At 45.1% G+C, this 25,037-nt stretch overlaps 1 protein-coding gene across 3 annotated transcripts in view; it reads left to right on the top strand.

Moving 5' to 3' along the window:
• Positions 1-749: 749 nt before the first annotated feature.
• The window catches only part of LOC146350808 (putative lysosomal acid lipase/cholesteryl ester hydrolase), a 29,022-nt gene continuing 4,734 nt past the window's right edge, over positions 750-25,037 (top strand). The window contains exons 1-9 of one of the 3 annotated variants that reach the window (XM_084845780.1): positions 750-825; positions 2,014-2,037; positions 8,953-9,064; positions 11,385-11,502; positions 13,949-14,147; positions 15,174-15,283; positions 16,848-16,984; positions 21,424-21,570; positions 23,354-23,425. In XM_084845780.1, the coding sequence (XP_084701906.1) occupies positions 8,960-9,064; positions 11,385-11,502; positions 13,949-14,147; positions 15,174-15,283; positions 16,848-16,984; positions 21,424-21,570; positions 23,354-23,425 (888 nt within the window). In that variant the 5' untranslated portion in view covers positions 750-825; positions 2,014-2,037; positions 8,953-8,959. Of the gene's footprint in view, positions 1,036-2,013; positions 2,038-8,952; positions 9,065-11,384; positions 11,503-13,948; positions 14,148-15,173; positions 15,284-16,847; positions 16,985-21,423; positions 21,571-23,353; positions 23,426-25,037 lie in introns of all 3 variants that reach the window. The other 2 variants (XM_084845781.1, XM_084845779.1) reach the window with 2 other exon arrangements.

Genomic DNA, 25,037 nt, shown 5'->3' with positions numbered 1-25,037 from the left:
CAGTATCTGTCCTTCCAATGAGCACTCAGGGTTGATTTCCTTTAGGGTTGACTGATTTGACCTCCTTGCAGTCCAGGGGACTCGTGAGAGTCTTCTCCAGCACCACCGTTCAAAAGCATCGATTCTTCGGCGCTCAGCCTTCCTTACAGTCCAGCTCTCACAGCCACATGCTACTACTGGGAAAACCATAGCTTTGACACAGTCCTGTGCACGTTTCGAAATAAGTCCCTCTGTTTTGTTCTCAACCGGGGCTGGTCTCTAGCAAGTGTGCAGGCTGTAGTCTTAACGTACACTTACTAGAAAGCAAGTCCAGTGGACCTCAGTGGGACTTACTTCTGAGTAAGCACGCTTAGGACCGTGCCCGCTAACGAATACATTTCCTCAAACGTGGAAGTACAATGCACCCAACTCTAGACAGACTCTGCTGGAGGAAGCCCCATCGAGTTCAGTGGGGCTTGCTTCCTGGTGAGCGCGCCTGAGAGCGCGATGAGTCACCACGGGGGACGGCAGCAACCTGGCGCAGCCCGCAGGAGAGGAGGAGACGCGAACTCGCGCGACGGGGCGGGTTGCCCTTGGGCTTACGCCGCCCCGGACGCCCCGCTCGCCGCCCGCGGCCTCTGCCAACCCCGGCCTAGAAAAAAAGAAAGGAGGGGGGATCCTTCCTCCCCCGTGAGCTGTGATTGGACAATACGCATAGCCCGAGAGCGCTTCAGGAGGCCGCGGTTGGCTGCGCCGCGCCTCCGGGCTGTGCGGCGGAGGGGGAAGGAGCGGCGAGGGCTCGTCGGGGCTGCGCTGGCTCCTCTCTCCGCGCTGCCTCGCTCCCCGGTGAGTGGCTCCTCCCGCCTCGCTGCCCTGACCTTGCACGGCGCCGGGACGGGTGGAGGGCTGCGCGTGGCTTCCGTCAAGGCTGCCAGCCTCCGTGCTCCCTTCCTTGGGAGCAAGCTCCGTTGAACTCGGGAGGGCTTCCTCCAGCTCCACGCCCTCCCTGGGGGCACGCGTGGAAATAGCGGGGGCTTCGGAGTAAAGGGAAGGCGGGTAGGATCGGGCCGGCGAGAACCTGCCTCGGGTGGGGGGTCTTGCTTGCCCCGCTGGCGCTGCCTCGCCGCCTTCTGCTGTGGGCGCAAGAGGACCCTGCTGCGCGGATCTGACAGGCTCCGCAGCTCTCCGGGGGTCTGGACCTGGCTTTGGAAGCCTGACCGAAGGGGCGCCTGCTCTGGGTGCTCGCCGGTGGCGGGTGGGGTGGGGTGGGGTGGGGGAGCGGCGCGGAGTAGGGCTGAGTTGATAACGGCAGGTGGCGGGGCGGGGAGTGGCTGATCCGCGTGCCTACGCTGTGCTGGTGTTAGGGACCACTTTCTTTCACGCTGCGTGTTTGCTAATTTAACTGCTACATCCTCCGGACGCGCTGACATGAATTAGGCGAAGGTTTTATTGGCGTGGCGGTGGCAGTAAAGAAATGGCGCCCCTACTCGGGGTGGTGGGAGCTTCATACGTTGCCCCTAGGATCCTTTCCGGCAAACTTAGGATCCTGCAAATGAGCCACAGTTGTTCTTCTAGGACTCTCTTGCATGTTTTGGGATGGAGTGGGAGTTCTGATCTACAGAGGTGATTTGCAAGTATGGATTTGGGGGATGGTAGGTGTTATGGACCAAGGCTTCAGGCCTGTGTGTGCTTACTTGGAAGGAAGCCCCAGTTAACCCAGTGGGAGTTATTCCTGAGTAAACATGCTTAGGATCAGGCACTAAGTGATATACAGAGTGAGAATCTGAATTTGAGTGCGTGTGCGTATGTATGTAACATGAGGTGGGTACTTAAGAGCACTGGATTGCAGGAAGACATCCATAACATCCTTTTAACACCTTGTTATACTTGCAGTCAGAAACTGCAGGGATACCCTATAATGCAGTGTTCTTCAGCCTTATGAGACCCAGGGACCACCTTTAATCCCAACCTGCAACATGGGATCCAGTAAAATTATTTATTGTGTATATCCAGCTTCTTCCTTTTTCTCTCTAGGATGACCAGATACAAAGGATGACGGTAAGAACTAGAAGGGTTCTTGTGGCACCTTTAAAGATTTAACCGATTTGCTGTGACATAAACGTCTGTAGACAAGAACACACTGAAGACACTTCATTAGATGCAGGGCTCTTGCAGTTTATAGACTTGTGGAGAAGACAGAATTTCAGCAGGGAAACTTGCAGGGGTAAGAGAAACCTGCACCTGGTGAAACTGTCTCTACCACATCACTTCTAAAGACTTGTCTTCCTTTGTTGTTCTGACTCATCAGTTGAAGAGTAATGCATATGGGAAGAGGGAGAAAAAGTGCTAGTCTGGAAATAGAGTGCTTTATCCAACCTCCCCTCCCGCCTTCTGGATGTTGCAGAAGTGGGTAGGATAGCTTAAGGTTCCTCTCTTCAAGACACGATGTAGTATCAGTAGCTGTGCAGACTGTAGTGTGATCCAGGCCTAACATATATTGGTAATTGTGAATGTGGCATTTATTTCAAAACAGCCTCAACCTGGTGCACTCCAGATATTCTGGACTTCATCTCCCATCAACATGGCCAATGGTCAGGACTGCTGGGAGTTGTAATCCAAAACATCTGGAGGGCATCAGGTTGGGGAAGGTGCTCCAGAACAATAAATGTGTGTTTGTGTGGGGTGTGTTGGGATTTCCAACTTCTTTACCAGCCAGTCCTCCACAGCAGCTTGATTGGGAGACATTAGCCAGTGATAAATCTGATCTGTAGGCTGTGCTGATTTAGCCTCCTGATTAAACTGTTGTTAAACTTTCACTGTTAACTGCAGAACAGCAGGCCAAGATGGCTTTTTCTGGTCAGTTAGTAATTGTAGCATACATGCCCACTACCCAGCCCTGTGACCATTTCCTGTGCTGAGAGCTTCTTGAATTGTCACGTTTCATTTTGTTGTTACTAGTTTTTAAGGGCACAATCCTATGGCCGCTAGTTAGCGGCTAGACAGCCATAGGATAGGTCAGTTCCCAGGCACCGACCTCAGAGCCTGCGTTCTGAGGTCGGTTCCCTGAGAACCAACCTTCATCCCCTCCCACGTTGCCCTGTAGGCAGTGCAGAACAGCCCTGCACTCTGTGCTCGGAAGAGGAGCACGGAGCAGCGAAAACGGGGCGTTCCTGGGGGCGTGCTGGGGCGGGCGAGTCGGAAATCCAGTATGACACATCCAGTGTGTCATCTGGCTGCCACTTCCCACGCTCTGATTTCCAGCCAAAATTGGCTGTCTAGCCACAAATGCAGGGTGGCTGAAGCACAGAGGGGACCGACATGTTGGACACATGGCGTGGGTTGAATTCCATGTAAGTGGTGTAGCTGCTGGAGCCCCCAATCCGCACCATCCACGCTGCACCCACAAGCCCCCTTCTGCCTCCCCATTCTGCACCTCCACAGACAGCAATTGTGAAAGTTGGCAAGGAAGACTGTGCAGGTCACATGCCAGGAACCATGCAATGAATTCCTTGAAAAGGTCTGGTTCCCTTCCTGCAGTGTCTGAAACCCTGAATCCAGGACACAGGACGTTGGCAACCCCTGGGCATTCTCCTGAGCACCCAGGAGCTGGTGCTGTGAACTGTCCTAGTCCTGTAGCCTGCTGTCAGCCCTGAAAAATGGCTGGTAATAATAAAAAGAGGCCTGTGAACATCTCTTCCCCTTACCACTGAGTAGTTCTAGAGAAAAGGCCAGAGAGGAGTGTGGCTTGAGCCCCATTACTTCTCTAGTGTTCCCTGGGGTCCAGCTCACTGTCATCTGAACTGGTTCCAGTCAGAGCCTTGGTCCTTTCTGGCTGCGAGGCTGGGATACAAGAGCTCCATCCTGGACATGGGTATTTGTCACTCCCATCTGGTCAATGTTTCCAGCATCCTTTCCTGCAACCACAACTGGTTTCTCCTGAAGAGAGTGGGGCAGAATCGAGCCAAATGCCTTCAACTTTCAGACAAGGGGCCCTTTCTTGAGCAGCTGGTGAACCGGCTTTGCCATGACTGGTTGGCTGCTCCAGTTGCTTGGGATGCAACTGGCTGCCTCCCCTCGTGCTGTATGCAAAGTGTGTGGGAGCAAAGAAGCTGGCACAACATGCTCAGAGAGGGCAGCTTGTGGGTCAGCATGGGTTTAGCAAAGGCGAGCTGTGGGGCTTTCTGGGTCTATGCTGCAAGGCTCCATGGGCTTTCCAGCTGTGCCTTCAAAAAGCCGCTTCAACATCAAAGTCACATGTGACTCTATGTTATTATCCCCTCTGCCCTTCTCCTGCCCTGCATTGGATAGGCGGTCGCCTCTGAGTTCAGAGGCAGCTGCCTATCCCAGTAGGATTACTGCCTAAGTATCTTTATTGTAGAAGCAGAACAGTGCATCTCAGCCACGATCCTTTTGGGTTCCTCTTTATAGTAGCATTTTCCATCTTCAGCATGCCTAATGAAGTTGCTGTTGTGGGAAAGATGCATTTTGCTGCTTATCACGAGGCCCCTGCTGGTCAGATGTTGCCTATGAAAGGGAGAAATAACCTTTTCATAGGAAGTTTAACTCTACTTGCAAATGGCTTAACAACATCTTCCTCTGTCACAACTGTTGCGTATTTCTTCTTCTCTGTTCCTTCCACCTTTATGTTCTCTGCAATTGGGAACTGCAACGAAATGTTGCAATGTAGAGTGTTCCTGTTCAGGTTTCCAGCCCAGCATTGGGCTGTTTGTGGAGGGTTTTTTCCCCCCGAAATAATGATCTAGATTTATTTATCCTCTTAAGTTGCCCAGTCACCCAAGTTGTGTGCAGTAGATTAAAAATGCACCTCCCTCTTGTGCATGGATGATGCTGTTTTGGCTGCATAAGGACCCGCACTTGGAGAATTGAGTTTGCTCTAAATATATGGGCTAAGCTGTGTAAAAAAAGAAGAAACAGGGAAGAAGAATCAGAAAATAGGGGATGCTTTCCTATTTGTTGATAATTTTCAAATAAATTGTAGCTGGGTAGGCTGATGTAGACCAAGAATCCCGTTCTGAGATTCATATATTACTTGAAGAAGCACTGAACTGACAAACTCCCAAGCCACAGTTTGGCCATCATTGTCCTGTGCACACTTACTGTGAATGTAAATGGGATTTATTTCAGAGTAAACTTTGGGCTGTTAAGTGTCTAGAATTTTTAAGAAGCAAGGCCTATGCATTTCATTTAAAATAAACCAGATGCTATACTATAAAGTAAGACAGCGCTTCAAAGATATTCTTAATTTTAAACTGAATGCAATGTAGAGCTCAGGTTGTTGGCATCTCCTGGATCCCGGTGCCTACAATGGCTTGGGAGCTCCTGGATCCAGTCTGACAACCTTCCCCAGTCTAGTGTCCTCCAGATGTGTTGGACTACTATTCCCGCATTCCCCAGCCAGCAGTATGAAGGTGCAGCACGAAGTCCACAGTGACTTGCGGTGTCATTTACAATGCTTAACCTTGGAAGTGCCTAGTTTTACTTATTCTCCCTTTACCTAAAAAAAGCAGCCTTGCATTTTATAGGTTGTCATGAATCAGTTTTGAGAGATTATACGTGTAGACTTTAACCCATTTGTATTAAGTGCAGATTTTGTGTTTTGGCCAGGTTATTTTTGAAAAGACACTCCTGCTTAAACTGGCTTCTAGTTTAAACGTAAGAAGTCATGTTTCATCTGCTTTATCACTTTGTTACAATCATTGATTTTTTAAAATCCCCCCCCCCCAGTTCTAGTTTATCTGAGGTGATATATGTGGCTATAAAGATAGTTCTGTTATGTATCACATCTCACTGTTCTAGAAAACGCCTTAAGAGTTTAGGCTTACATCCAGTTGTGTCCTTTGTTGGTGGAATGCTCTTCAGTCCAGTAGAGCAGCCTGCCTCAACCTGGTGCCCTCCAGATGTTTTGGACTACAACTGCCAGCATTCCTAACCATTGGCTATGCTGGCAGGGGCTGATGGGAGATGAAGTCCAGAACATCTGGAGGGTACCAAGTTGGGGAAGGCAGCATGAATGGAAAAGGGAGGAGGAGATGATGATCACATTTCCCCTTTCTCCCGCAGCCTGCTGCACTGCCTCTCATGTTGTTTTAAAAGGTCCTTAAACCTCTGGAGCAGATCTGGTGGGGCGGGGAAGGGGGAACCGACCGTTGACTTACTGTCATTTTCCATCCCCAAGGAAGCCTCCACTGGGTTAAAGAACCTTCTGTTAGCAGAGAGACACAATTGGGAGGGTTCTACCCTTGAAAGGCACCCCCAAAATCATTAAAAAAAAAAGAAATAGGATGAGACTCATCGACTGCTTCATCAGTGCCACAATGGTTGAAAGCCTTTCACAGGAGACAACTTGGCTTAAAATCAGAATGAAATGCCACACTTTTTAAAATCTGTGATTCAGGAGCCACTGGACCCTTGGTCTGATCCAGCATGGCTCTTTTTATGTTCTTATGAGGTTGTCAGGGTTTTTTTTTATTAGCCTTGTTTGTGCTAGTCTTACTAGCAGCTTTTAAAATGCATTCATTAAGAAGGTGAAGATTTCTTGGCATGGGATAAAGGGATGCAGTAAGTGTCTCACACAGTGAACACTCTCCATGCTGCTGTTAAAGGCAGGGCCAGGAAAAAAAAAAGTTGCAAGCCAGTGATCAATGTTTATATCAGTGACTCATTTAGTGCCTTGACTTTTGTAAGGCACTCTTCCCCTTTGGACTTTTAAAATTGGCCGTGTATTAGCTGGACATAGCGCTGTTGTAGGATAATATTGATGCAGTCATTTGTAATTTCTTTCCAGTCATGTGTTTCTAAAGTGTTGCAAATCAAGGAGAGCCACCGTCACAGCTCAAAGGCCAAATTCAGCAATGTTAGACATGATGGGACAGTGCATCAATTCCATTCCCTTATTTGAAAGAAAATGCTCTGTGGAGTATGTTGCTATATCTGTTGTTCTTCTCACTTAAAAGAAATAAATAATTTCAGAGTTTGCCAGTTTTATTATATTTTAAGGCTGCTAGAATATTCTGTGATACTGATACTGACAAATGCCATAACTCTCTCTCTCTCTCTCTCTCTCTCTCTCTCTTTTTCTTTATCTCAAGTTTTAAAGATGGGGAAGGTGATGTTGTTGTTGTTGTTGTTCAGTCGTTCAGTCGTGTCCGACTCTTCGTGACCCCATGGACCATAGCACGCCAGGCCTTCCTGTCCTGCGCTCTCTCCCGGAGCGTGCTCAAGTTCATATTCATTGCATCCGTGATGCTATCTAGCCATCTCATTCTCTGCCGTCCCCTTCTCCTTTTGCCTTCAGTCTTTCCCAGCATCAGGGTCTTTTCCAGGGAGTTTTCTCTTCGCATTAGGTGGCCAAAATATTGGAGCTTCAGCTTCATTATTTGTCCTTCCAATGAGCACTCAGGGTTGATTTCCTTTAGGATTGACTGATTTGACCTCCTTGCAGTCCAGGGGACTCGTAAGAGTCTTCTCCAGCACCACAGTTCGAAAGCATCAATTCTTCGGCACTCAGCCTTCCTTATAGTCCAGCTCTCACAGCCATACATTACTACTGGGAAAACCATAGCTTTGATTAGACGGACCTTTGTCGGCAAGGTGATGTCTCTGCTTCTTACTATGCTGTCTAGGTTGGCCATAGCTTGGATCACTGCCTTGTTGTGGCGAAGGGGCTTGCGTAACTCAGTGAAGCCATAAGCTATGCCGTGCAGGGCCACCCAAGACGGACAGGGGAAGGTGATACAGATTTGTAATACGTTGCCTGCTATATTTTCAGTGAATTTTGTCTCTGGTAACTCAGAAAAATAGAATATGAAAATGAAAACTTGTGGCTGTATTTGACATGAATGTGTGAAATATTGTTCAATGGATTATTTCGTAATTGAAAAATATTCAAATAAAGTAGTTAAAGATAAGTTTACTTACCAGCGCTCTGTCAAAAGCTAGTGTGGGTAGGCTGTTTCTGAGCAAAAGAATGCAGCAGATGGCATGCAAAGCAGAGCCTTCTACAGCGTGAAAGAGGGCAGGGAACGGGCAGAGGTCGTGAGACCTGTGATCCTTTGAGGTGAAAATAAGGCTGTGAAAAGGACACCAGTGTCATTTGTGAAAAGTTGAAGGGTGTATTCTCTGAAAGAGAGATGAAGTGGGTCCTATTCCAGTTGGAGAACTCATGCCTGGTTGCATCCAGGCATAGGGGAAAGTGAATTTTACCATACCTCCACAATGAATTGGACATTTTGCAAAGCAGGCTCACTTCCCTGAGTGACTGGATGATGACCACCCCTCCGTATGGTTGTGGTTGTCACTTGCTCAGGTTTTTTAGTAGCTGTTGCAATACAGAAGGTCCATTATGGATGTCAGCTGAAGAGGATTTTAACATTACTTACCGCTTGTAGCATGTTTCATGTATTCAAAGTGTCCTTGTCAACAACCTGGAATAGGCCAGTATTACCTCCATTTTGCTGATGAAAGCATAGCAACTTCTCTGAAGCCACCTAATCAGATGAAATTTGAAGCAGGGACTTGGTGGTTCATAACTTGTACTCTTAACCACTACACTATACCAGCTTTCACATCTTGGCTCTTCTTTTATTAAACTGAGGCTGCAATCCTATACCCACTTACCTGGAAGCAAACCCCGTTAAAGTCAATGAGACTTACATCTGAGTCGATGTGTATAGGATTGTGCTGTAAGTCAAGCAAGGTCAAAACCAACCTATTTATTATGGAGGCATTTTTCCCTCTCTAGGAAGGTGTTGCTCTTTCTTGCCAAACTGCTATGAGGCCAAGCTGTGCTCTACTTAAGCTGTCTTATCTGCTGCTTTTCTTTCTTTCTGTGGATCGTAATAACAGCTTTAAGTGTACATTCTTAACGGTTTTGTTTGTGGACTTCATGGTCAATTATTAATCACATGTTGGTTATCCTTCACAATGCTGAACGATGAATTTGTTGTCCTGCAGAACAAAGATGTGGCATTTCATACTTGCAGCAAGTTTGGTCCAAGGCCTCATAACTTCAGAAGCACTTGTGAGAAGAAGCAGAAATGTGGATCCAGAAGTAACTATGAATATTGTAAGCCATTGATCTTCTGCTTAATCCACTTGAGTTTAAGCCATTTTCAGTCAGTGCTGCTTATGTTGGGATTATGTATGTTGGGAACGCAAGGGACATGGAAATGTCCACACATCATTTATTTTACTTGAAAAACATATATCCTGCCTTTCCTGTATGTTTTCTTTATTCAAGCTTACATCAATTAAAACACAACCCACAATCCAATGCATGACAGCATTGTAGAAACAGGCAAGGCAGATAAACCCTTTCTAAAATGAGATTCTGTAAAGGACATTAGTCCATTATAATTTATTGTCCCCTCTCCTCTACTGCTCATGTCTGACAAATATCACGCAACACTCTTGTGACGCCCAGTGATCTTTACTTCACCTTTATCATTGGTAGCGCCTCCACTATTCTGCTGGTCTTATGACTGATTTTTTTACTTCTTCCTCCTTGTGGCCCTGCTAAACTTAGTTCAAATTTTTTCTGGGCCAACATACTGTGAAAGTTTGGTTTTGGTGCTTTTTACCTCTGTTGGTATTCTTGTCTTGATATTATTTTTATTTATTTATTAAATTTCTATACCTCCCAGTAGCCAAAGCTCTCTGGGCAGTTCACAGCAATTATAAGCATAAAATTCAGCATGATAAAATACAATAGAAAACTTTAAAACTACAGTATTAAATAAAAAGAATAACCAAATAGAATCTAGCAGCAGTACAACGCAATGATAGGATATGCCCACTTGCACTAACACAAATATTCCATATCTTCAGATGGCACTCTTCTGGCCAAATTAGATGTGATGGAGGACCAGTGTCTGTTTAATCCATATTTCTTCCCTATTCACATGTAACAGTGGTGCAGAACCTCAGGACCACGGGCTAATTCCGGACCAGCCCTCCAGGGTTTGCCCTCTTCCCCTTGACTGCTGATCGTTTGCTAGCTTCTGAGCCTTTGTGCATTTTCCCCCTATTTTAAAAGGCTGTAATGCCTCTGCTAAGGCTTAGGTATTTGCAGTAAGAGCTTTAAGCTAAAATAGGCTGGTATTGTTGACCCTGCCCCTTTTGCCTTTGGCCCCGCACACCACTGGAGTGCCCCCCCCCCCCCCGAAAGTTTCTCAGAAATGGGATCTGGCCGTTGGGCTGAAAGAGGTTCAATACCTCTGACATATAAAGTAGGGGTCTATGCCTTACGTGCATGGTGTGGAGAATGTGGATAGGGAAACACTTTTCTCCCTCTCAAAATACTTGAACCCGGGGTCATCCTGTGAAGCTGATTGGTGGGAGATTCAGGACAGATAAAAGGAAGTAATTCTTCACACAGTGCATAGTTGAAGTATGGAATTCGCTACCGCAGGATGTAGTAATGGCCACCAATTTGGATAGCTTTAAAAGGGGGTTGGACAAATTCCTGGAGAAAAAGGCCAACAATGGCTACTACTATTGATGTCTACGTGCTACCTCCAGTACAAGAGGCAGCAACACCAGTTGCTGGGGAACGTGGGTGGGAGGGTGCTGTTGTGCTCATGTCCTGCTTGCGGGTTTCCTGTGGGCAGCTGGTTGGCCACTGTGTGAACAGAATGCTGGACTAGGTGGACCCTTGGTCTGATGCAGCAGGGCTCTTCTTATGTCCTTAATGCATGGAGGAGGGAGCTGTAATTCTTCCTCCCAGGCTCGCTGCTGGAATCAAAACCAGGGTAGGGGGAAGCTGCTTAAAGCAGCAGGAAGTGGTGAGATGTGGTGGGTTTGGGTTCCCTTTTTGTGCAAAGAGTAGACCTCCGATTCCTGCTTTCTTCATGATCAGAGCAAACGTGGACGTTGTTTCCGGTGGCATCTAATTTGGCCTGTTCTTATCTGGAATGAGGTCCCTGGGCATTAGTTCTCTGCAGCAGTTTTCACCTGCTCAGCCATCCATTAGCCATCAAGTTTTCCCTTGATGATTACTCTGGGAACACTGTGGATGCTACAGCAATTCAACAGTTGCTCAGGTACCTAATCTGATAGCAGTAGTGCCGGAAAGCGGAACTACATTCAGCTTACTGCCCCATTTTGGTTAAAAGTAGGTCATCTGACAATTTGCCTACACAAATTCATCCACCACAATGAATACTTGGATGTATTTGCAACAGAAAAATAAGTAGTCGTGTGGGATAGTATTATTACTGCCTTCGTTGCTTTTCCATCCCTTTGTCCCTGGCACACTCAAGCTATATAAATGTCTATCTCCCATATTGTCTGTCTTATGTGGGGTGGGGGGAAGTGTCTAGGAATCTTGCAGTCGCTAATTAGTCTTCCCAACCAAACCTTGTCTTTGCTCCTCTTCTTTTTTCCAGAGTGAAATTATTTCTTTTAGAGGATATCCAAGTGAGGAATTTGAAGTGGTGACAGATGATGGGTATATCCTCAGTGTTAACAGAATCCCTAATGGGAAAATGAATCCATTGCACAAGGGTGAGTGTGTATTTGGAGGGGGCGAGAACTGTGTGTGTGTGCAAATGTTTAAATGCTGTGGAGCATTTTTAAAAAGAAAAATGATAATCTCTTGCTTTGGCAACAGTTTGCCCTGTGTTTGTTAATGTATGGTTATTGTAGCTTTTGCTTATAACTTAAAAATGAGTTAAAATATAGATTCTTAATTCAGTAAGACAAATGGTTAAAAGGTGAAGTTGAATATATATATATATATATATATATATATATAAAAAAAAAATGTGCTATTAAGTATTGAGTTGATTCACACAAAATAGATTTTCTTCTCAAACAACTTGGTTAGCATTGGGAAGGGGTGCAGAGAAGTGAAGGGAGGTGTGCGTTTTGATGTAGCTACTACATTATATTGTATATTTTCAGAGTGGTGGTCATTTCAGGGTTATCTCCCCTCCCCTAAGACTGTAGCTTACACTGAGCTCCAGAGACATGGCAGGATAGAAATTCTGCTACCTTGTGGAATATAAAGAACATTGTGGGTCCATGTAGCCTCCTTTTTTTCCTCGCTGTAAGAGTGAGAGCTGGCAGCCAAGAATCCTCTCATGTTTGTTTTGACCTCTCAACACTTGCTTAATTTGTACTAATAAAGGACTAAAGGCAAGCTTGTTCTTCTCTCTCTCTCTCTCTCTCTCTCTATATATATATATATATATATACACACACACACACACACACACACTTCTAATCCCTATAAATAGGGCAAAGTACTAGTTTGTCAAGTGTATTTTAGTCCTTTGCAAAGCTATTAAAAGAACTAAGGGGCAATATGACTGGCAGGGTTGGGAAGGGGAAGCTAAAATATTTGTTTAGTTAGCAGCCATAGGGTCCCATGACTTCCTACAGGAAGAATAACTTACTCAAAATCCATGTTGACCTCAGCCATGTGCAGTCCCAGCTTGGCTCCCTGCTTGACACAAGGCTCAGTCAAGTGTGTGGGGAAACCTCTTTAACTTGCAAAAGAGTTATCTGCATTCCTCACCGTTGTATGCGCTGGAGTCTGTTGTCATTAGAGATAGCTGCCTGCATTATGCATTGGGACTTGCTGCCCAGTAAAAATTCAAAAGCAGGGCAGTGTGCAGATGGAGGCGCTGGCAGCTCACTTACCCCGTCTCCTTGTGTCCGGTTGGCAGCTTTTTCTTGTGTGAGGATTTCACTCAGGGGACAAGGGATCGGATAGCCCGAGGCTGTCAGCTTGTGAAACCAGAGCAAGGAATAGTCTGAAAGGCAAGCTCTTTGGTATTTAAGTCAAAGGATTGTGGCTGAAAGCCACTGATGTGGGGCTTTAATATTTTCCTCAAATATTTCAGGTCAAATATGTGTGCTGTATTGGGACAAAAACATAACATGGGGTACCCACCCCCTCTTTTTAGCTTGGTTTACTAAATACAAGTAAAATGAACATGCTAAATTAAATTACACTCGAGGGCATCAGAAAATTTTCCAATGCAAATTTTGGTATGCAAATCGCCCTAATTTGCATAGACAAATTTTCCAGGGAAAACACTATATGAAGGGATGGAGGACTGAGCCCTGTGCTTTTGGTGCTAAGCTGTTGCTACTGCTTCTCGTTCATCCCCACTCACATTATAAGATTTGAAGTGGGGATGGAAGCTGGGGAAAGAGTTTTTAGCTTACCGGCTGTTTAAATAGTGTTTAACAGCCACTAAAACTTTGGCCTATGCAGTTGGTCAATTCTTATTATTGGCAGCAAACTTGGAGACAGTAGCTTTTTCTCCCAACTGTCCATTTACCTCTTGACTGCTTCTCTCAAATCTGTGTCTTTTGGATACATTTAATGCTGCAAAAAACATCTTTGGAAAAGTTAAGTGGAGGCTAAACTGGATGTGACATTTGCCACGTAGTTTGCTCTTGCATAGCTCTCTTTTTCTTGGACAAATAGCTGGCATGGGGACAGGGGCGCTGCTGCCCTTTGTCCCCACCACCGTTTGTCCCGATTGGAATCATGACAAATGGCATATTTAGTTTGTCCCCATCTTTGTATGAAAGATGCCAAGTGTAGAAGATTTTGCTACATGGTATCAAAGTGATGCAAGTAAAGGATGCTTTCCCAAGTGACTCTAATAGGGCTGCTGTTTTCATTTCCCACACCTGTAAACAGCACGGGTTGAGCATATGCTGGCTTTTAAAACCCCTGCTTTCTGTATTGCATTCAGCAGTAACTCATTCCAGGCTAAAAGACATCACTTCTGAAAGCACCCTCATTCTGTTAAATTGCTGGCCAGGCCTGCTGTGCATCCTAAATCTATAGTAGGCATGGAATTATCACAATGACCAGCATTAAAAGTTCTGATGGATGGCTGCCTTGGAAGCAGACTCTAAGCTGGGCGTGGGGAAGCTTTGGGCAGTCCAGGGGCCAGTTTAAATTATATTTAAAATGTTTCCCTTTCAGGTCCCAAGCCAGTTGTGTTTCTCCAGCATGGTTTACTTGCTGATGGCAGTAACTGGGTGACAAATCTGGACTACAACAGCCTGGGCTTTATGCTGGCTGATGCTGGTTATGATGTTTGGCTAGGAAACAGCAGAGGTAATACTTGGTCCAGAAAGCACATCAACTATACAGTGAAAGATGAAGAATTCTGGATGTTCAGGTAAAGGGAACTTACTAAACGTAATTGGTTGTTGGAGTGTGTAACCTGCCAGAGTTGGAAGACGGTATAAATAGGAATGATATATCTTTATACCATTAATATAAAATAAGTTCAATTGCAGAAGGGGAAGAGAGATGCCAAGTAAAGCTACTGCAATTGTTAATTCAATTTTAATTCAAAAAGTACTGCAGGGAGCAATCCTATGGCTGCCAGACAGTGTCTAGGAGGCCATAGGATTTTTCAGTTTCTGGCAATCGAGTTTGGAGCCAGGGCTCTGAGCTCGGTTCCAGAAGCCTCACTCCCCGCCACCTTGTAGGCAGTGTGGTTCTTCCCCGAGTCTGCGCTCATAAGTGCACTGCAGAGAGGGCAAAAAGAGGGCATTTCTAGGGGTGGGGTGGGGAGGGGAGGAGACCATGGAAGTGTCCTTATGATGCTTCCCATGTGCTGTCTGGCCTCTCCCCCCTTTCTGCCGCGCCCCACTTAGTCAGCCAGAATTGGCTGTCTAGCTGTAACGGCAGGGCAGCCAGAGTACAGCGGAGAGGATCCTGTCCATGCTCGCCCTGCATTGGACAGCCGGCTGTCTCCGAGTTCAGAGGAGGCTGACTGTCCCCATAGGATTGTGCCTCAGGGTGCAACCCTATGCATGCTTACAAAAAAAAAAAAAAAGTCCTACAACTCCCCACATTCCGCAGCCAGCATGGCTTGGCTGGCTGGGAAATGGTGGGCATTGCAGGACTTTTTCTGTCTAAATAAGCATAGGATTGCACTCTTACAGCATTTACCGACTTTGTCCTTTAAAACAATCCTTCAGGTAGGGTGTCATAAAATTGTATTTCACATGTGAGGGAATTGTGAGAATTGGTGACTGGTTGGGTCCATGGAGGTGAGACTTGAATCCCGGTCTACCAGGTCCAAGCCTTTCTAACACGTGGGGTGGAAAATAAGGCATTTTAGGAAATTGAGTCTTGGATGATCTGGATTATATTCTATATGTTAAACATAAGGCTGTCGTGCTTTCCTTTGTAGTTACGATGAAATGGCTAAATACGACCTTCCAGCTTCAATAAACTTTGTCCTGAACAAAACTGGCCAGGACCAAATATTTTACATTGGCCATTCTCAGGGTACCACAATAGGTAGGTTAATAAACTTCTTAACGTATGTTTGCAGTTCTAACAGCTACATGTTTACCTGTACAGTTACTATTGCATGTTAACTTCAGGAGCGAGCTTATTCATAGTGCAGTGATTACCAATAGAGCACTGAACACACATGAAGGATTATCTTGAATAACTATTTCTTTGTGACTTTCATGCATTTTTCCAGCTTAGAAGTGCTCTCTGTGCAAGTAATGTTTTAATATTTTGAAGTGGCTTTAGGCTGAGTTAAGATATTCTGTACCATATTAATGTTCCATCCTTAAGCAAATCATAATTATCTGCCAGAAGCAATGTGTGGGCTAGAAAAGTCTGGCACGACTTTGTAGACCCTCCTTGTGTTTGTTGCTTGTCTGTTATAAAAACTGGTGTTGTCAAGGACTTGGCAAGTTATATGTGACTGGTGGGTCTGAGGTCTTGCAGGCTTGAAATAGAAATTTAGTCTGTTCAGTGTCGTACAGGAAGGTACTGGCCCAGTTCAGACATAACCTGGGTTTGATCAACCATGATTTATTACACTGAAAATTAGTGCAGTGCCTATGTGCTTTCCCCAAATTTCTGAGGTTGCGGCCATATGCGTGTTTAGGAAGAAAGTCCTACGATGGCTGGCTGGGGCATTCTAATAGCTCCATGGGAGTTGTAGGACTCTTTCTGTCTAAATGTGCATAGGATTGTGTCCCAAATTGTGCAGGGAGCCTATACAGCTGGAAAGGCTTCCCTCTGTACACGACCCTCCACATAACAGTGATGGGGTCAGTGCTGGAGGGGGATGGAGCTAGCATGTTGGTCCTTGCTCTCCCCCGTTGCATGCTTATTCAGCAATGAAGCGAATGCCTAAATAGGGCTAAATTATGTTAATCAAGTAAATGTCTGTTGCCTGACTTTTACCTTGCTGAGGAAGTGTGCAGTCCTAAAGGTTTTAAGGGCGCAATTCTATGCATGTTTAGATAGAAGTAAGTCCTGCAGTTCCCAGAATTCCCCAGCCAGCATGGCTGGCTGGGGCATACTGGGAGTTGTAGGGCTTGTATCTGTCAAAACATGCATAGGATTGCACCCTAAGTTGATCAGAACCATGGTTAGGATGTGCGACGGGGCCTTTTCTGTTGCAATAGCCTTAAATTATACCTCTCTAGAGGGGTGTGGTTAGTGGCCTCTCTTTCAGGGGTCAGGCATGCTCCTATGACCTCTTATCTCTGCTTTTAAACATCTTTTAACTTGTTATTATTATGTGATCCTGTTTACAGTATTTTTCATATAGTTTTTATTGTTGTATGTATTGATGGGTTTTGGTAATTTTGTAAGCCACTTTAAATTTATTTTGTAAAGAAATTGGGGCAGACATGTCTAAATAAATAAAAGTTCCTTTTGACTTGAAGGTTGTAGCCATAAAGCAGTTTCTCACAGGTTCATATTAAGGTCATAAAACACAGTATCTTTGGCTGCTATTGTGTTATGAGGAAAAAGACTAAAAAAAAAAAAAAAATCTTTGGGTGTTCAAGATTGCATTGCTAACTATATTCATATCTCTTCTCCCCCACCCCAGCTTTCATTGCATTTTCAACATTGCCTCAGTTAGCCAAGAAGGTAAAAATGTTTTTTGGATTGGCACCAGTTGCCACAGTGAAGTTTTCCTCCAGCCCTATGGCCAAGCTTGGACTGTTTCCTGAAGTGCTGTTCAAAGTATGTATTTCGGATAAAATATTTGTCTGAATTGCAGAGCGCAAATATTGCCAGATGTAGCCAAGTACTTGGGAATGTGCTTCTGTTTTATTCTGCACGTCCTTGAAGAAAGACTGAACGGATGTCTCCTTTTTAAAGTAAACACTTCATATGACCCGAGAGTATTTGTAATGCTCCTAGAGACATCTGTGCTGCTCAAGCTGGCTGATGCTGCAACTTGTTACCGGCGTATTGGGGCAGCGGTTTTCTTGAGCTGCTCTCAGACTTCTTTTCATGGACTTCCGTGGGTGGCATAGGCCTGAGTTGTAGGGGGGGGTGTATGTGTGTCTAAAGTGTGTTAACAATGTTCATATCCTTTTCTGCATCCAGCACACATCTTAAAGGGAGTGGAGTAGCTGCTTTCACAAGAATTTGGGCATGGGTGGGTGACCTTGTTTCCTGTCAAGGACTGTGTTCCCTTGTAGGTAATCTGTCAGGGGCTGCATCGGTGATGGGTGGGGTCAGAGCCAAAGGTGGGTGAATCACTCCCTTTCTCTTTCTGCCACCCCTTTTTCTCTCTTTCCCAATTTGTTCCTGCCCAGCAGGCAGACAGGAAAGGGACAGAACGCTCTTGCCAAAGGTCTAAACTGATCGTATACAGAGGTTCTTTGAAATTAGGCCCAGGGCCTAATTTAGACTGCGTGAGAAATTAGGCCCAGGGCCACAGGTTGCCAGATCCTGGCATGGGATTACAGTTCTTAGCTATGGAGTAACTGGGCATGTCAAAGAGCCATAAGACTTTTGGCAGTGCAGTGGCAAATAACAGCTACGGGTAACTCTGTTGGCTTTGTAGAACGATTCAAAGCAATAACAGTGAACAGTCATCTGGACTGAAAGCATTAAACAGAAGAGGGTCGTGCCAATCTGCTGAGGGCCAGTCACACTGCCAGGGGCAATTACAGGTACAAGCATACCATGCCACTATTCTTGGAGGTTTAAGACACTTCCTGATTTTGTTCGAGGCTGCCCAGCCACTGTCTTCTGTATTTGCCAGCGTTTTCTCCCAGCACTCCATTTAAAGTGAGGTCATGATCACCTGCATTTGTGCTTGCTGTGAACTTGGGTACAGCGGAATAGCGGATGATCAGCAGATGTGCCAGAACCCTAGGGACAGGGCACTCCCGCCTGTGCCCTCTCCCTGTGATTAACTTGGCACTGGGATCCAGACCTTTAATAGTGAAAGCAGTTCGCGTGAAGTTCTTAATAAAAGAATCTTTTGTGTTTTAATCACGTGAGAGCTAAGTTCTTTTCATAGTTTTTGCTCTGAGAGCCAGCAGTCTAGTGGTTAGGGTGTTGGACTGGTTCTCGGGAGATCTGGGTTTTAGCCCCGCACTCGGCCATCAAGCTCACTGGGTGACTTTGGGCCAGTCAGTGACTCTCAGCCCAACCTACCTCACAGGGTTGTTGTGAGGATAAAATGGAGGGGAGAAGGACCATGTAAGCCACCTTGGGTTCCTTGCAAGAGGGAAAATTGTGGTATATAAATGTACTAATACATAAATAAATGTGTTAAATATGTCTTATCGCCGATCCATTTGCCATCTTTAGTAAAAGATGTGAAATGTCTCATTCCGCTATAAATCGTGTTTATCAGTTCTCAGTGGCTTTTCATTTAATGGCCATAGTGGATTTCATAGCCATCCTCCTTCTCTTCTATTTCCCCTGTATGATAGACTATTTTGCTAAACCCATAGGCGGCCCAGGGAACTAGACACACAGTCCCTGGACACACAATATGTGTGCCATTCAAAGGGCCTGATCTTTGAATTTTGCCCTGAAAAGGGTTTGAAAAAGATGCACAAGATAGGGAGTACTTATTTTCTTATGGCCTGTTGCCTTCAAGACTTCTGTGTCTAAAGGTTAGCCTTCCCCAACTGATGCCCTCCGGATGTTTTGGACTATAAGTCCCATAATCCCTGACCACTGGGTGGCTGGGGCTGATGGGAGTTGGAGTTGAAAACATCAGGAGGGCCTCAGGTTGGGGGAGGTTGTTATAGCCTAAGAGAAGTTCACGCATAATGTCAAGAGAATTACTCCAGATCAGGTTTTATCTTGGATGGACTGTAGCGGTCTTTTAATTTTAAAATCATTCATAAAACTAGTTCTTTCTCCTGTTTTATATTAATTGGGACAGTTACTGCCAATTTGCCCTCTCTGTCATAATGCAAAGAGTTGTTTCATTATCATACCAAAGATAAATCAAGGCCAGCTTTCTTTTCCAATGGTGACCAGCCAAAAAACCTCTAAGAAGCTTACAAGCGGGGGGGGGGGGCATTAAGCTGATTAGGTCTTTCCTGTTAAGACTTGTATGCATAGAAAAAGAGAATTGAAAGTTTATGCACAGGGCTGAGAACTTCTTCAAGAGGGCTTGTTCCCACTTGTCTTTCATGCCTTGTACCTTTTTAATCGCGCACTCCTCACCGTTGTATGTTGTTTTGACAGGCAGCATGTTCAGCTGGCCTTCCTAATATTTGTATGTTTGCTGTAACAGTAGGATGCTGTTTCACTTACAGTTGAGTGCAGTCTTCTTTGCTGAACATTTCCTCTCCAGGTTTACACTAAGGCGCGAACGGTTTAGCATTGAAGTACTGCTAGAAGATTGACCTATAGGTTTTTGATGCTTCCCTTGGAATGCTTGTAATTGTTGATGGTTCTGTAACAATCATATTTTTTTGGCATTTATATAGAGCTTTTTGACTGTCCAAGGCGTTTCACACATATCCGCTCTGTAATCCTCCCAACAGCTTGTAAGGTGGTCAGTATTAGCCCTGTATTGCAGATTGCTGGGTAAGAAGGTTAAGGACGAAAGATTGTCGACTGCCTAAAGCCCCCTAATGAATTTGGGGCAGAGGTGATATTTGACCTGGGAGTTTGTGGTTCGCAGATCACTCTTGGTGTTGTGCTGCGCTACACCTCTCCTTGGTAGAAACAGGCAGAGGTCCCATTTCAAACAGAGCCAATAGCTGCTGCTGGTATTCTCTGCATGGGGATGAAGTCAAGAGGCACGACAGCAGTTTAATCCTCACTGAAGTGGCCATGCAAGCAGTACAGAAGTGAAGTACCTGCTGAAGTTACTGTGGGGACTACTGAATCATTGCTGCATTGCAAAAGATGCAAACATGCCCATATGGCTACTGGCTATTTGGCAGCATAGCCAAGGGTCTTGAAAGCAGTACTCTTAAAACAGGAGTAGGCAGTGTGGTGCCCTTGATGAGGACCGAGGTGCCCCGGACACCTTTCTTGGCACCCACCAAGGTGCCCAACTCTCCCGTTCCTTTTTTTTAAACATATTTTCTTAACAGCAGCTGGGATTGCTGTGAAATAGGTTTCCACTGGTGCTGAAAACTGCGGGTTCAAAGGAATTGTCTCAGTCTTTGGGGCAGGTTGCTTGTCCTTTGCCACAGCTCCCACTGCAGCCATTTTGTGGTGGGGTCCAGGACGGTTTCTCAAATTGCCAGATGTGCCCACAGCCCAAAAAGGTTGCCTTCCCCTGCCTCAGAGGTGGTATGTGCCATGACTACAAGTCTTTTGTGTCAGGTTTGTTCTGGCTCCTTCTGACATTACACTCACATTGTGGGAGCCACTGCAACAGGGCTTGTTCCCGAACCACTCTGGAAGCACCTTGGCTTCAAGTTGGATGCGTGCCAAGGCGTGGCTCACCTGTATCGCAGACGGCTGTAGGTGCTGCCAGAGCAGGTGTGGGACCCTTCTGCATGATCGTGCATGTAGGATGTGAATGAGTATTACCAGTTGTTACGTTAATGGTGCTGGATGTTACTACAGCTTGGCTTTGCAGCAATCAAGCTTTGAGGGTGTGATAAAGGGGAAGTTCTCTCTCTGGCAAATTGCTCAATAGTACAAAGACTCAAAAGCCAAAGAAAGTGTGTGTGCCATATGATGGTTTAGTCATAATGTAAGGCTGGGCTGCATATATTGCCATGTCACTCTACAGTAAACCTGTTTTGGCCCTTCCTGTATTGTAGATTATACTGCATACAGTTAGAAAAAGTTGCTATTGCTAACAACCCTTCCACTTATTCCTTTTGGTTTTGAGTTAAAGAGCAGCAAATGCTCGTTTGTTTGTTTTACAGGGTAGAGTGGAAAGATCGGGGTGTGCCATCACTTTAATAGTTGTTATGGGTGGCACTCTTGTCATGGGATATCTGAAATAATACAAAAATGACTGGGATGTTTTTTTCCTGTCAAAAGATAGGTTTACATTAGGAATTGGTCTATTGATGATCAGATCAAAATGGATATTTCTATGATAAATGGTGGAGTAGAAGATTCTTGTAATATTCTTTGTGATAGTTTGGTATTTGATATTGTTGGGAGCATTCCTAGGGGGGAAAAAACTTTCTAGAAAAATCACCTGTATATTAATGTTTTTGTTTTGGCAGGAATTCTTTGGAACTAAGCAATTTCTTCCCCAGAACAAAGTTATAAGATGGCTTGCTACCCACCTGTGTGACCACATATTACTTGAAAATCTCTGTGGCAACGTTTTCTTTCTGCTGTGTGGGTTTAATGAGAACAACCTAAATATGGTAAGGTTTCCGACCACCTAACAATGGGCAGAGGGTGTATAATTTTTAGCATAAAATCTAAAAATTTTATGCGTGTGGAGGTGCCTTTAAATGAATGGAATATACGCATTCAGCAGCGCTCTTAAGTTCTAATAGACTAAGCAGGGACAGGCAACCTGGTGCCTTCTAGATGTTTTGGACTACATCTCTCATAATCTCTGACCTCTGGCCATCCTAGTTATGGCGTATAGGAGCTGTAGTCCAAAATACCTGGAGGGCACCAGGTTGCATAGAGAGGGATGGAGAGCCAGGCTGTGTGTAAGAGGCTACATCTTGAATATAGTGCACTAACTAATCTCTTGCATAATGGAGGTGAACAAAGTTTTTGGCCCAGAGGGCTGCATTGTGTGGTGCCAGGGGGCCTTGCACTTGCACGCGCACCTGTGAAATCCCTTGCTTATCTCATCAGAGATTGGACATAAGCAAGGGGCAGCCAGTGCCACTGCAGAGGCAGATATAAGGGCGTCTGGTAGGTTGCCAGAAATGGCTGGGTGGGCCACATGTAGCCCACGAACCACACCTTTGCACCCCCCCCCCCCCCGGACCTTATCTTGGACAAAATGAGCTTGAACTCTAAAGTCACATTACTTTTGAAGTCTTGGAAAAAACCTAATTGCCTACATGTAACCTGTAGTCCCATACATTTCTTTCCTTGTTACAGTTTTTTGATTGTGTCATGGTACTAAATAGTTACCTATACAACTCTGACACAGTTATTGCCCTTTCTTTTTCCCCTTCCTGCTAACACCCATCCATGGTTATAAATGCCATTTAAAAAAAGAAAAAAAGAGATGGGTTTGTGTATCATAGAATCATAGGGTTGGAAGGGGCCTACAAGACCATCAAGTCCAACCCCCCGCTCAGTACAGGAAGCCTGATTCCCAGGCAGTCTCCCATGTGTGCTTTGAAACTGGAACACAACACTTGGATGCATCAGTGCGTGGTACACAACAATCTCCAAAATATGGAAGTGAGCTGTATGTGATAGTGCTGACTTTGCATGCTTGTAGCTAGTATGCCACACCTAGAGGACTGATGGGGGCTGGTGCACAAAGTAAGGTATGTTGCCATTCCTTATGGATCAGGAGCAGTCTGTGGCATTAGACTCTCCTTTCCTGTCACCCAGGTTCAGTGTTACCATTGTTAAGAGTGTTCCTGAATGCCAGTTCAGAGTTCCTATTTAGAATTCAGGAGTGCCCTTAAGCATGGCTGGTAACAACTGGACATGACACCAAACCAGGCTGGGGTAAGCCCATGGCCCATTCCTTAAATAGCTAACTGTCACATCTGAAATGGCCGTAGGTGAGTTGTGCTGTATCATGAAAAGTGTCATTAGGGCTGCAATCTTATGTTCATCTACCTGGGAGTAAGCCCCGTTGAACACAGTGGGATTTACATCTAAGTAAGCATGCATAGGATTTCACAAAGTAACATGTAAAGTGTAAAATATTGCATTAATTTCATGGGACAGTTGAATTTAAACATCCTACTCTAAGCTAATATCACATCTGGTAAAGTAATATTGCAAATGGTGGCTAGCAGCTCAGAGTACCAAGTTGGCCTCCCTAAAAGGGTGTCAGTAGTTACTACTTCTCTACAAATAAGGAAACTATTTGCACGATATCCAAACACTACGCTGTGGTTCACTTGTCTGTTCAACCAAACCAAATGTAAAAAAAAAGGAAGTGAAATGGCCGTTATGCTTTTCGATAAATTCAGCTAATAATTTTGCTGTTTGTTACAGACTCGAGTAGATGTATATTCAACACACTGTCCAGCTGGAACATCTGTCCAGACTATGCTTCACTGGAGTCAGGTAGACCCTAAATCCTCAATCAGGTTTAAAGATGCTTGAGGCATTGATTTTAAGATTTTGAATGGGTGGCTATATTCCAAGGAATAAGGTGTTAAGAATAAAATTAAGAATTGTGATAGAAGGAAGATGCAACTCAATAACTTGGCCTCTATATTTATCTCATTCAACACAGATAATTTCATTTTACGATGAAGGATTTAAATGTAAGGCTACTGAAGTGTGTGTGTGTGTGTGTGTGCGCGCGCGTGCGCAAATGAACAAATTAGGGTATTTCAGAAGCAATGAGTACTCTTCATTGATCAGATAGTCCATTTGTATGTGGAATACAAAGTGCTACATTTCGGTAGTATTTGGGATTCTTGATACTTCATGAATAATTTGGGTGTTTGGGATGGTGCCGTGTCTTGGTGGCATAAGGCTAGCACTATTATGATTTGGAACACATCGCGTTGAATGCAGTTGCTGGTAGCTTCTGTATTGCTTCATCAAAACAACCCTGCAAAGATAGGTGTGACTTGACTTTGACATGTCTAGCTAATGTCACTATGTACAGAAGAAAACCTGCCCGTTCATAAGCAAGAGTGTTGGACTGGGAGCTGGGAGATCCGGGTTCTAGTCCCCACTCGGCCATGGAAGCTCACTGGGTGACTTTGGGCCAGTCACACACTCTCAGCCCAACCTACCTCACAGGGTTGTTGTGAGTATAAAATGGAGAGGAGGAGGAGAATGTAAGCTGCCTTGGGTTCCTCGCAAGAGGGAAAAAGGCGGGATATAAATGCAATAAATAAATAAATAAATAAATAAATAAATAAGCTTTTCACAGGTTTGTAGTAGTGCAGGATATGGACTTGGGTTTCCTCTATCTGTGGCACTCGGGCTGCCATCACACTAGGCGTTCTATCCCACAACTTACCGGGGCTTTTGCTTCCGGATTCTTTGTGGGATTAAGTTCAGCTCGTTTACATGGGCAGACACCTGCTTTGATTCTAGGACTTCATTTGTCTGCAAATTCTATATGTTTATGTATTATACAGCCACTAGATGGCTCTGTAGTATAGCACAACTCCGTCATTATACACAGCCGATATACCAGATTAACATTCCTTATTGGGTTATCTCCCACCTTTTAAAAACCAGGGTAAAGGTCAGTTAGCGCAGGAGATGCCCTGGTGGTTGATGACCATGCAAAGGACTTGCAAAGTTCTCTGAGTAACCTATCTCGATGGTGGGATAAAAGCCCTGTGTAGAGATGCCCTTAGTGTCATAGCCTTTAGTATTAGAAGGTAGCTTGCTAGCAGGAGTCCTTTAGAGCTAATGCTTCCTAAGTGCTGCTTGCCGTGCATCTGCTGTCTGGGTCGATTGTACGGGATGTGCTCGTGGGTGCAGGGCACTGCCTTTGGAATGTGGAGGGGCTGGATGGAGTTGGTCCTTTCTGACTCCATTTCTGTGGAGTCTTAGCCTGCAATCCTATTCACACTTTCCTGGGAGGAAGTTCCACTGAACTCGATGGCTCTTCCTTCTGAGTAGACGTGCCTAGGATTGCACTGTTAGGTTGCTATCCTAAACAATCACAACAGAGTGTGTTCTAGGGTTGCAAGCTAAGACACAGAAT

Source organism: Heloderma suspectum, chromosome 3, assembly GCF_057233095.1.
Source record: "Heloderma suspectum isolate Gila_16-S chromosome 3, 16-S_ref, whole genome shotgun sequence".
NCBI lineage: Eukaryota > Metazoa > Chordata > Lepidosauria > Squamata > Helodermatidae > Heloderma > Heloderma suspectum.
Note: the sequence above shows the minus strand (reverse complement) of the source record. Positions and strands in the feature narration are given on the sequence as shown.